At 47.8% G+C, this 12,500-nt stretch overlaps 1 protein-coding gene across 1 annotated transcript in view; it reads left to right on the top strand.

Moving 5' to 3' along the window:
* Window positions 1–12,500, top strand: part of gfra2b (GDNF family receptor alpha 2b) — a 56,414-nt gene that overhangs the window by 29,318 nt on the left and 14,596 nt on the right. The window contains exons 4-6 of the mRNA XM_056587735.1: window positions 1,307–1,312; window positions 2,647–2,846; window positions 2,980–3,167. Of these exons, the coding sequence (XP_056443710.1) occupies window positions 1,307–1,312; window positions 2,647–2,846; window positions 2,980–3,167 (394 nt within the window). The remainder of the gene's footprint in view (window positions 1–1,306; window positions 1,313–2,646; window positions 2,847–2,979; window positions 3,168–12,500) is intronic.

Raw genomic sequence — 12,500 nt, 5'->3', positions numbered from 1 at the left:
GGCCTTGTTACTAGTGTGTTTCCTACAGCAGATAGCCTTGTTCCTAGGGTGTTTCCTACGGCAGATAGCCTTGTTCCTAGGGTATTGTCCGGCTGGTAACATAATGAATCACTGTTTTGCAGTTGATTAGAGTCTTTTGGGGGAACCAGAGTTTACAGAGCATAACCGTTTATTCTTTCTTTCCCTGGGCCCGGCGGTTGGAAACCCTGGCCTATTTTCTGCCCTGATAAGTGTTTATTGTTGATGGTATCTAGACCAGCGCGGCTGCTGCTGCCCTAGCCCCCAAAGTTGATAAAAGTAGCACTGGTTCAGATAGCCAGAGGCACTCCTCTGTCTCAAGCCTGCTCTGTCATGTCCACCATTTTGTCTATTTGTTCCTGAAGTTTCCATTCCAGCGACTCCAGACCAATCACATAATTTCGGGGTGAGTGGCCATTAACTCCCAAAGGCAATTTAAGCAATTTTCTGGCCAATCAGAAGGCCAAGTATAAAAGTGAAGTACAGCCACTGTGATATTTGTGTCGCATCGCCTGACTCAGATATATAAAGGGCAGGACCGTTTTGTGGCTGCTGTGTTTGACTCCAAATGCTGGGGTTCTGGGTTCAAGTCCCAGTTTTCGCAGTCTACCAAATAGGCATCCTTGAGCAAGCTCCCCACTATTGCCCACAGACATATCTGATAAAAAATATGACAATGAAATAATGATGTAAGTGACTTATCAGTTTCTTACTAACAACTCTTAATCTAACTGTTACCAGGTTGTTTTTAATCACGGAAAGCACTATCTAACTCGTATTTTAAAAGGGGCATAAAGATATGTTTAATATCAGCATCACTGTCTCAATCTCTGTGCGTTTGTGATGTGACTTGTGATTCTGTTCCTCCCATCTTTCCCCCCTCCAAACCGACTCCCCGAACCTCTTCCTTAATCAGTCCCTGGTCTCCGGCGTACGTCACCACACTTTAAAACTTCTGAGGCAGTTGTCACGCTTCTTAAAGGAGCCCGGGCGAACCTCTCTGGCGGCTTACCAGAGCCGTGTGATGACACACTTCACACACAGCACGGGCTAATCCCGCCTTAAACAGCCGCCGTCACGTACGGCACACAGAGTCCAATAGTAATATGTCAGCCAGTGTTGACATAGCGTGTGAAACGCCGCATTGTGAAGCACTTTGGCGCAGTGTGAATGTTTGTGTGTCTGTGTATGTGTTTGTGTTCGCCGTGTGTGTGTTTTTTTTTTTGTATTTTAACCATGTGTGTGTGTGTGTGTGTGTGTGTGTGTGTGTTAGCCAGGTGTTTGATAGCCATGAGTGTGTGTGTGTGTGTGTGTGTGTGTGTGTGTGTGTGTGTGTGTGTGTGTGTGTGTGTGTGTGTGTGTATTAGCCATGTGTGTGCGTTAGCCGTGTGTGTATGTTAGCCGTCTGTGTGTGGGTGTGTGTGTCCATACAGTGTGACCGTGGTTATCTGCGGGGGCCAACTATAAAACACAACATACCCGCCGACCTCGAGCCTTATCCACAGTCCATATCGCAGGCGGCCCGTCTCTAAAGGACGGGAACAAATCACAGCGCATCATGGGCACTCTCCCTCTCTCTCTCTCTCTCTCTCCCTCTCTCCCTCTCTCCCTCTCTCTCTCTCTCTCTCTCTCTCTCTCTCCCTCTCTCCCTCTCTCCCTCTCCCTCTCTCCCTCTTTCTCTCTCTCTCCCTCTCTCTCTCTTTCTCTCTCTCTCTCTCTCTCTCTCCCTCCCTCTCTCCCTCTCCCTCTCTCCCTCTCTCCCTCTCTCCCTCTCCCTCTCTCTTTCTCTCTCTCTCTCTCTCTCTCTCTCTCTCTCTCTCTCTCTCTCTCTCTCTCTCTCTCTCTCTCTCTCTCTCTCTCTCTCTCTCTCTCTCTCTCTTATCCTGTCTTGTTCTTTTTATCATTATTGTCTGTAGTCCTTCAGCACATACACAACCTCCGCACATGTGACAGCCCATAGCCCGAGAGAGGCCATGGTCCAACGCACTGCGTGAAGGCCTACACACAATGGATGCACTACCACACAATACACACGCACGCATGTTCTGGATGAACCACTTTCTCCTCCCCCTGACCTGTAGGGGAACACTTCTGCGTGACATTCCATTTCCCCTCTGACATATTCACACTCAGACGACAAGTCAGCGAACTAGAATAAGATTTATATATTTTACCAGTTTCTTCAGTTCAGTTCAGTTTCTGCTGGGCTTTGTTGCTACCGTTGCACAGTATGTCTGCCCATCTGGCCGCTATTGCACTTCTAACCAGAGAACCTTCTGCTGTGTTCCTTCCCATGGTTTTTTCTCTTTGATTTTTTCCCTTTGCCTTTCAAGGGCTTAAGGCTCGGTTATGGTTCCACGTCGACGCAACGCAATGACACCGCAGGCACTTCGACACAGTCGTGAACCTGTTTTTGGTTCTGCGACGGGTCACAGTGAGCGGACCAATCACAGCCCTTGGGAGATTCACGTCTGTAAAGCCTGTTGCGTTGCGTCGACGTCCAACCCTAACGAAGCCTTTGGGGTGAGATGGGGATGGTGTAATGGAAGCCCCCCTGCGAGACCTCCTCTGTAATTAACACAGACCCAGTCGACTACGACCCGTAACAAACCGTTGTGTCCCCCCAAGACTCCTCGTTGGCGAGGGTGGGCCCCTGCGCCGACGCGGCGCAGCCCTGCAACCCGTGTCTGGACGCCGCCAAGGCGTGCAACCTCAACGACACGTGCAAGCGCCAGCGCTCCGCCTACATCGCCATCTGCACCAAGGCCACGCCCCCGCAGCTCGCCTTGGCCAATCAGGAGCCTTGCAGTCGGAAGCGATGTCAGAAGGTGAGTTTGAGAGGGGGGAGATCACGGGTTCGACTGGGGTGACGATACCTATGTTGGGGCGACATGCTAACGCTACGTCCCCTCCCTCCCCTTTGCGTCCCCCCCCCCCCCCCCCCCCCCCCCCCCCCCCCAGGCCCTGCGGCAGTTCTTGGAGCGCGTGTCCTGGGAGTTCAGCTACCCCCTGCTGTTCTGCTCCTGCCGGGACCAGGCGTGCGCCGAGCGCCGCAGACAGACCATCGTCCCGGCCTGCTCCCACCAGGAGAGGCACAAGCCCACCTGCACCGAGCTGCGGCGCACCTGCAGGTCCGACGCCCTGTGCAGGTGAGGAGACGCAGGAGGGGGACGGATGGGTTCTCGATGGGGGGGGGGGGGGGGGCCACACACACAGCTGATGCATGATTGATCCATTGCTTTGCAGTGATAACATGCACGTGCACACGCACACACACATGTCAACACAGTACAAACACACACACACAGACACACCAACAAGTATTCTCATAGACGCTCACACACATATATATATGCATATAAATACACACACATACACAAACATCCTTCTACACACACAATCACATGGCTGATGCAGGATGACATAGCTTTTCATTGTTAAAACACATACCACACACACACACACACACACACACACCTATTTACATGCATTCCACCCTGACCATTTCATGTTTCATAGAAAGAGGCATGCTCTACAACTGAAAGTGCAATGGTCCTCTCCAAAATCTTTTAATGAAATCAGTTATTTGTGTGTATTTGAATGGAGTCAATCTTCAAAGTTGGGGATATGGCAGCGGGCGGAAGTGGTGGTCGAAGCCATTAAACCTGACCACAGGGGGAACTGGACTGGACGTTCAGCCCTGTGTTCCCCAAACACATCTTTATCGTTCAGAAAACAAAACTGAAACACGCCAAACCTTCCCGCACTGGCAGACAGGCAATCATGGCATGGGAAGTGTTTTTGTAACAAACTGTGAATCAATATCAAAAGGGGGAAAGAGAAGAGATTTTTATTTTCAGCGGTGAGGGGCCCCGATTGGCACACCTACAGAAGCACTGCAAACTAATAATAGAATAACAGAATAACCCCATCTTTTTCATCCACTCGTCAAGCGATTCCAACGTTTTGGTTTTCCCGCCTACGCCGGTCCATCTCCGAGGAACGCCGGATAGTCGGTCCGAGGATGCGGCGAGTGCGTTAGCGTTTGAATAATTACCACTTTCACAAGCCTCAGCGAATGCGCTCAGGCTTTAAGACTGAGAGCAATTATTTTTTCCTTCCTCTGGTAACAAAAAAAAAAAGACTTCAAAAGATCATCTTCCAGCAGCGTGCGTGTGTCTGTGTCTAACGGGGTAGCCAGCGGCTTGCCGCTTTATTTCTTTATTCCCACTGGAGAGTGTCGACTGTTAAAGACAAAAAAAAAACAACGAACACCTTTTGCAAAATGACTCATATGAAACGTGGTTTGGGGGTGGGGGTGGGGGGGGGGGGGGGGGGATAAAACAACAGATTCAGCGCAGATCTTTTGTCTCCTCAGAGACAGCGGAAATTGTGAAATCAATTGTTGCAGATTCAACTCTGGCAGTGTGGGATGAAAGGGGCCTCGACATGAATAAGGAAAACACACAGACACACATCACTTTGCTCTCGTGCCGTTACCTCGGCCTTGGCCCACCTTGTCTGTTACATGTGTGTATCCTTGGCGTCAAACCCAGCGCCTTTCAGGTGGGAGGCAAACGCCACCGTGTGCACGCAGTCGTGCGAAGGCAGAAGTGTTTGATGCTGGTGAGATACAAACACACTTGCACACCTGTGATGCGTGGTGGCGTTTGACTCCTATCTGAAGAGGTCCGGGGTTCGATTCCCAATGTCCACGGGCTATCTGTAGGGCATTTTTGATTGAGACTCCCTAACTTCTACCTTGCAAATTCACAAAGACAATCGCTGTGTGTCCCCTTGGAAGAAAGTCTCCAAAAAGGATGAATAGATGAGTGCTGCGTTTCCTCTCATTAAAAAGGTATGTGGAGCCACTCCCCCTCTGCCCTCCCCGATCACACAGAGCAGAAGGCTGGTCGAGACCGGGCCCTCCCCACTGACGCTGTAGAATGTTGGTGTATTTTAGTGTCTCTCTGTGTTCACATTTCTAGTCTAGGAACAGGCCAGTGCCTCACACAGTAGGTGCGTTTCCATCCCCCTAATTTAATGCGAACTTTGAAGTATCGAATCAGTAAACGGTGATGGAAACACCAAAATTGCCATCAAAATCCTCTAATTCGCAAAAAAGTTTATCCGCTCGCTTGAGGTGGTTTTTGAGAAATGCGAAACAGAGTAAATTCGCAAAATGGGAGATGGAAACACATTTTTCGAATCAGCTGTGACGTAGCGAACTTTGAACACACAGGACTGACAGTCTTTCCGATTTCCGCATAACGACCGGCCATAGCAACCCTGCCGACATCAACGTGTAACGTCATCACCCTATTCCGCTCAAACCACTTGATGGAAACGCACCTAATTCAAATTACTTTTTTGCGAACTTTCTAAAGATTCGCATCACCTTTTAGATGGAAACGCAGCTACTGATACAAGGCGTTATTTCCAACATTCCGCCATTTGTTATGTCTCCACAAGGTTGTTATGTCTTCCGCCATTTGTTATGTCTCAACAAGGTTGAACCAACCTGGTTGTCTGGGACGTAGCCAGCGCCATATACCTTATCAAGGGTGAGAGTGCTTCTGTTCTCTTGTTCTTCATGTTTTCTTTAATATAATACTCGCCCCAACCCTTTGGTTCGGGGAGAAGAGGGTTAGACAGCCAAGGAACACGTCACCCACGCACGCACGCACGCACGCACGCACGCACGCACGCACGCACGCACGCACGCACGCACGCACGCACGCACGCACGCACGCACGCACGCACGCACGCACGCACGCACGCACGCACGCACGCACGCACGCACGCACGCACGCACGCACGCACGCACGCACGCACGCACGCACGCACGCACGCACGCACGCACGCACGCACGCACGCACGCACGCACGCACGCACGCACGCACGCACGCACGCACGCACACACACACACACACACGCACACACACACACACACACATAAACGCTTATGAGGTCGTACCAGGCTACGCTGCTCTGGATAACACACTTTGGTCCAGGGTCATTAACTGATCTGGGCCGGATAAGATGTACATGCATCCCACCTAACGTTCGGCAGCATGCCCTCCCCAGCGTCCTGCCGTCCCCTGATATGAACCAAATGGACCCCGACGCTGTTTAATTAACAGCGTCGGGCTCCATTTGGTCAGCGTCGTGAACAAAGTACAAGACAAACTCCCAGGACGTTTGAACCACCTGATAAGACTAAGTAGGAATGGGTGTGTGTGCCTGAGGCTGAGATTATCAGGGCTGCAATATAGATGTGATCTTGACTGAAGACTATTAGATCTGTCACATATAGCTACTCAGATAATTGAGTGGCTTATTGCGTATTGGCTTATAGCGCTTGGGGACAGAGCGCTTGATGCAAAATGCGAAATCAGTATTGACAAGCTTTGAGGGAGCGCGTATATTCTGCGTGTACAAGGGACTCTATTAGCTAAACGAGACGCAGCTTAACTTGATTCTGTTAATAGTGATTGGCACAGGGCAGGGGCGTCCACAACAGATCTCAGCATGGAAATAGTGCATGGCATAATACCTGTAGGTGGGGAGGCCATTGCTGACATAAGAAACGTGATCCACTGATCGTTGATTAGGCCGGAGGTTGACTGGTGCATAGCAATGCGTTTGCAATTCATTTATACTCCTTACGAGTATTACTGAAATCAGAATGAAGTTCTTAATGCGCACGTCTTTATCTGGTAATTTATTTAAGGCAACCAATGCCTATTTGTTTTTGGTAATACAAACCCTGATATTTCCGATGATAGCTCCGTGTTTGGTTAACACTTAATCCAATTTGGACAAGCTAGCTATCTGGTTCTTCCCAACAAAGTGCTGGTGCCAGCAGAAGGATCCACACATACTGATGGAGCATGGCGCACAACAACATGGCTGGATCACTGTATACATACACTGCAGACGGTCATGATCGATTACAGATACTGTAAGGTCCGCCTGCAACAGATCATATACCTGTCTCTATGATATTAAATGTGGAGAGTTCATCAGTTGTTTTAACCATGAACAAAGATGGACACAAGGTGGGTCAAGGTTAATAGAGGATTGACTTCTCACATGACAATTCCTAGACTGATAAAAGCCAGAGTAATATTGATCTACCACTTGATGCTATTCCGTACGCTCACATTCAGTGTAAAAAGCAGAACCAGAGTAATGACCTATGTCTAATGGATGATAAAATTTTGAATTAGTTTAAAAGACGGAGGTAAATCATTCTGCCAGTAAAAGGTCTAAACAAAATAACCTCAGGCCAGGAGGGAATGAATATGTGTATGAGCTCCCATTTAGGGGCCGAAAAAAGCTTTTAAAAACTGGGTTTTACCAGGAAAAGCTCTGCTTTGTGTGTGAACACAAAAAACACGCAAATGCTAGATTTGAATATGATGTACGCTCTATTGAAAGTAATAAGCAGGCCATGAGGGCAAACCTCATGGACAAAAAGCTTCAGCCGAATGTGTTTGAATTCTGGTAAGAAGTTAAGGTTATCAATAACAATAAGAGGCTACTGCCATCTAGTATTGATGGGTATTTATTTATTCATTGATTTACTGGGTCTACAAATATTGCTGAACTGTGGAGTAAACATGAGTTGTGTTAAAAGTGATTCATGTAATGTTGGTGTGGATATGATTCCTTATGAATTGTGCTCTGCCTTTGAGTAACTGCCATTGAACAAAGCATGTGGCCTTGATCAAATAACAACAGAATATGTTTAATAGCTATTCGTTCTCAGTGGTTCATGCTCTGTGTGTTTTTTCTGGATTATTAATTCATGGAATAGAGGCCCATTTGTCAAAGATAAAACAATATAGAGAACGAGAGACCAAGGACCCTGACAAAGTAGGAGAAAGAATCCTCTTGGAGAGGCTTCAAGAATACAGAACAACCACGGACAATCACCTTGGCTTAAAACATAAACACGGCACAGATTCCTGTAATAACGCACTGGAGGAATTTATGTATGGAAAAAAAATATTACTAAAATACTAAAAAAAGTATGGAAGATATAAAACACAATATATATGCGTTTCCTTGATGCGTTCAAAGCCTTCGACATAATTAATCATGGGTGCTTTTTCTTCTTAAAGTAAAAAAACGATGCGTCCCCCCATATTAAACTAGGACACTTTTTGGTATTCGAATCAAACCCTGCAAGCTACACAGGCTAAGAGCGTCTCTCCCTAGTGACCGGTATATATGTACACCGTCAAACGTTCTCTTTAAACCTCTTAGGAAGATCCATATAAAAATGAAAGAGTGTAAGACTGAATGTTTACAGGGGAATAGTCTTATTAACCACCTGCTCTACCATGGCGACTTAAATCGTCCAGTCCTCCTTAAAGCGCTGGCTCCCAGCTACTGCTCAGAGCGGGCTCTGAAGGATAAGACGCTACATTTGCCTTAGTTCCTGATGGCGGAGCAGGTGCTAAATGTGTTGGGACACAGTCAGGTATTTGAGTCATCATCGGGGAGGACTGATGCGACACCAATGATATGGAGATGCGGTGTCAACACGCTGGCACTCGCATGTCCTACGTGTACAGACGATGTTAAAGCAGCTCTTTTTAGAGCCAACCACTCTCCCGGCCCACTTGTGGTGCATTCATAGTCATGCCAAAATAAAGTCATATGTTGGTGACAAGTGAGGTTCTCACCTCATGCTGTGCTGAGGAATTTCATGTTTACATTGCATTTGTGTGTCGGCTAATTGATTCAAAACATGTAATCCAAATGTCTTTCATCACACGCACGCACGCACGCACGCACGCACGCACGCACGCACGCACGCACGCACGCACGCACGCACGCACGCACGCACGCACGCACGCACACACGCACACGCACATGCACACGCACACGTACACGTTGGCGAGGCCGTCCTGTGTTTGCATTGCGGGGGCGCAGAGCTGCGTGTGTTTGTGTTTGATGCCGTTCGTTCCATCACTGTCGCTTTTTCTACTGCCAGTTGAGTAGGTGTCTTGTTCCCGCACATTTTTTTGCTCAACACAACACAAAGGGAAATGAGCAGAATCAACTGACATGTGTTAACATTGTGGTAAACACAGCAATTCACTGTGGCTTACTGTAATTCACCTCCCCAAGAAGCAAAAAAGCCCCCAACACCCACTATGTTTAGATGTAAAAGGATGGCTCACCATCGATTTAAGCACAAATTATATAAAGTAATAGAATATACTGTAATCCCGCTCGGTTTACCAACCAGTCCTGCTTAACACTATAAAGCAACCAAAACAGGATGTGATTGCTTTGCGCTGAAGGTAAACATTGTAGCGCAATGTTTACCTTCTGAACTAGCAAGAACGCCATAATTTCCAATTGGAGCAGCTTCCCTTATTTAACCTAGCTGCTAGTGGTTGGTGTTCCAAGTTCGGGACCCCACACATAGGCCGAGAGAGAGAGAGAGAGAGAGAGTCAGCCCTATGCTAAGCATCAGGGTGTGGATGAGTAGCATGGTGATTGATAGCTTAACGTACATGCTGCACTGTACCGATAAACAGAAGAGCTAATTAAACACAGTTTGTTCACAACGCGTAGGTAGGCAGAGGTGTCGACCGCTAATGAAAGGCTGTTGTTAAATACCTTCATCTTCCTAAACTGTTCCAACCAAATTTGAATTAACATTTCCCGGGCAATTAAAGCACTGCTCTAATAACGCACACCACATCCTATCAACCTAAGGAAATGCGCCGGAAGGACTTATAGGCACCTCGGGACATTGGGGGCTCAAACCCACAACCTTTTGCCTTAGAGGGACCCCCTAAGCACAAGACCGTCCGGCCCCATTTATTCCTCGTGCATTGCATGCATTCTTTACTCATCTTCAAGAGGAATCACTCAAGAGTCTACCATTTTGTAATGTAATATGCAACAGTTTTTCCTCAGTTTCCAAGAGCAATGACATCCCCGGTCAGAAATTGTCAGGGCTGGCATGTGATTGCAGAAAGGGGGACATGATGTCGCACACGGTGTGTGTTTTCTTGTCACAACACGCATACTCCCGAGCAATACTCCCCTATATTAGGAGCCAGGCAAGCGTGTCGGTTCTACTTTTAGAGCAGAGAGAAAGCGCGGCCCCACTGCGGACGCCTTCGACGCCCCAGACGTAATAGCTCAGCGATGCGTGACCTCGTGAACGACTGTGCAGGTGTGGACCCCCCCCCCCCACCCCAAGAAGAAAGCCTGGCGGTCTCAGGTGTCGTAATGACACACAGGAGGAAGCCAGGGGAGAGTTTCTTTCTTTTGTCATGGAACAAAAAACAAGCACAGGTACGCAAGCATTCAGACATAAAGAGCAAGGGCAAGCAGGGAAATAGATAAAGAACGGAAGGAAGGCCAACTGTGGCTAGGCACTGACAGAGGTGCACCTGCGCGCCCGGAGCGGAGTCAAAACTCAAGGCTGGGATGGGGGGATAGTGAACCAGGGTTTGAATAAAGGAGTGGGTGGCCCCCATTTGAAACAGACAGGTGCGACCAGTTAGTGGAATGGACTTGTTGATTGGTGGAATGAGGGAATGGGTGTGGTCATGTGATGAGTGAACCCATGTGCTGTGCATGGAAGATTCTTTGATGCGAGTAATGTGAACAGCATACTTGACATGGAATCAGATTTGAAAAACCACTCAATCTGACACATATTTGATCTGTGGACATGTGACTGCATTTTGAACAGTCAGGGATAGAGATAACTCTGGATATGTCACTCTGGTAAAAAGCAGGCATGTATTGCACTTGGCAGTTGGCAAGAAAAATGCATATTTGCCTTTGCAACTCAAACCCTTGATTGATCAATATACTAAAACAATGAACCCCCTCCCAAATATAATTTGTTTATGTTATAATGGTTATGGGGATTTGAAATGATGCATTGTATTGAATCAAAACATCTGTAATTATATTTTGCCTCGATGTGATTCAATCGATCGGGTCAATACTAGGTCAAACAACTTGCTGGTGTTTGTGTCTAAATGGAAAACAGTGGAGAAAATCTGAACGGTCGATACAATTTATTATTAGATGCACTTTACCCTGAACATTACCTTTTATCAATTTTCTATTTCGTGGTAGCGTTGTTGGGTCCCAGCCTTGCTATTTTCCCATTTCCTGTGTCTTGATTTTAGTCGATAAATCCCCCAAGGCAAGGTTATGACATCTTTTTCTCAAGTCCATATGACAACCATTTTTTATTTGATCTCCAAGTTCAGTGTTCACAGAAGGATAAACCATTATCCGAAACCACTTCAATGGAATATTCATTTTCAGGGTTGTCGATTTGATGAAACATTTCTATTATAAAATGAATATGGTCATTGCGTCAGGCAGTTTAGTGCCTGCCACTGAGTGCCATTACTGTTTTAGTAGCAGAAGCCAACCTGCTTGTGAGGAGATTCTACTTTAATTTATCAGGCAGACACTTTCTTTGATCCAAAGCGATTTAGATACATGCAGTTAATGAGGAGCTTAAGGCATATAGTTAGATACGCATGTGGGGTTGGAACCCAGAACATCTCAACTGGGGTTCATAACCCCTACCCTCTAGTCTGCACTGTCCTGCAGGATAGTGTGACCGGATTCCTTGACATCCCCATCATTTATTCATGAGACATGGATTACTTTATTTTTTAAATACATGCCATTATAATCGAAATTAGGAAATAGAGCTTGTGGTTGATTCTAGAATCACCGATTTGTGGACAAGAACTTTCGTTAATCCTTCTAGAAATCGTACCAACAACCCGTCCCGTCGCCGAGCCTACCTGACCTGGTTTATTTGGCGACAGAGCAGTTTGCACACTCACTCACTCGCCAGGCAGGCAGGCTGCATCAGCTCCGACCTACAGCCCAACAGCAGCAAGATGCATGTCCATGCTTGAGTAGCTGCAGGCTCCAGACCAGCCTGACAGCAGCAACCGGCCTCCAAGCTAGAGTGCCTGCAGGTTCCAGAACAGTTTAAAGGCTTTGTTATAGTCCCACGTTGACGCAACGGAATGACCATGCAGTTGCTTCAACGCAGTCGTCGGATAACGTGGGGTTTGCGTTAGCGGACCAATCACTGCCATTACTGCTGCTTCGCTCGACGCAAGGTTCAACTTTTAGGGAGGCGCACGTCAGGCCCTTGTGTGTGATGAAAGGAGGGTCCGCAAGGACATAATGGGTCCCTAAACCCCCTTGCGTTGCGTCGTCATCGAACCATAACTAAGCCTTAAGAGCAGCAACTGCGCATCCATGCAAGAGTGGCTGCAGGCTCCGGGCTAGCAGCCTGGTCCCCCCCCCGTCCCCCGTCCCCCGTTCCCCAGAGAGAAGCACTTCACAGGAAAAGCATTGCGCTCGGCCACCTCCCCATCATCAAATCCCCCTACCTCTGTCGCCTAAAGCCAGAGCCACGCGTCGCACTCCCCACGTCTCGGGGAATACCAGCCCTG

Source organism: Gadus chalcogrammus, chromosome 4 (assembly GCF_026213295.1).
Source record: "Gadus chalcogrammus isolate NIFS_2021 chromosome 4, NIFS_Gcha_1.0, whole genome shotgun sequence".
NCBI lineage: Eukaryota > Metazoa > Chordata > Actinopteri > Gadiformes > Gadidae > Gadus > Gadus chalcogrammus.
This window is presented reverse-complemented; position numbering and strand designations above follow the sequence as displayed.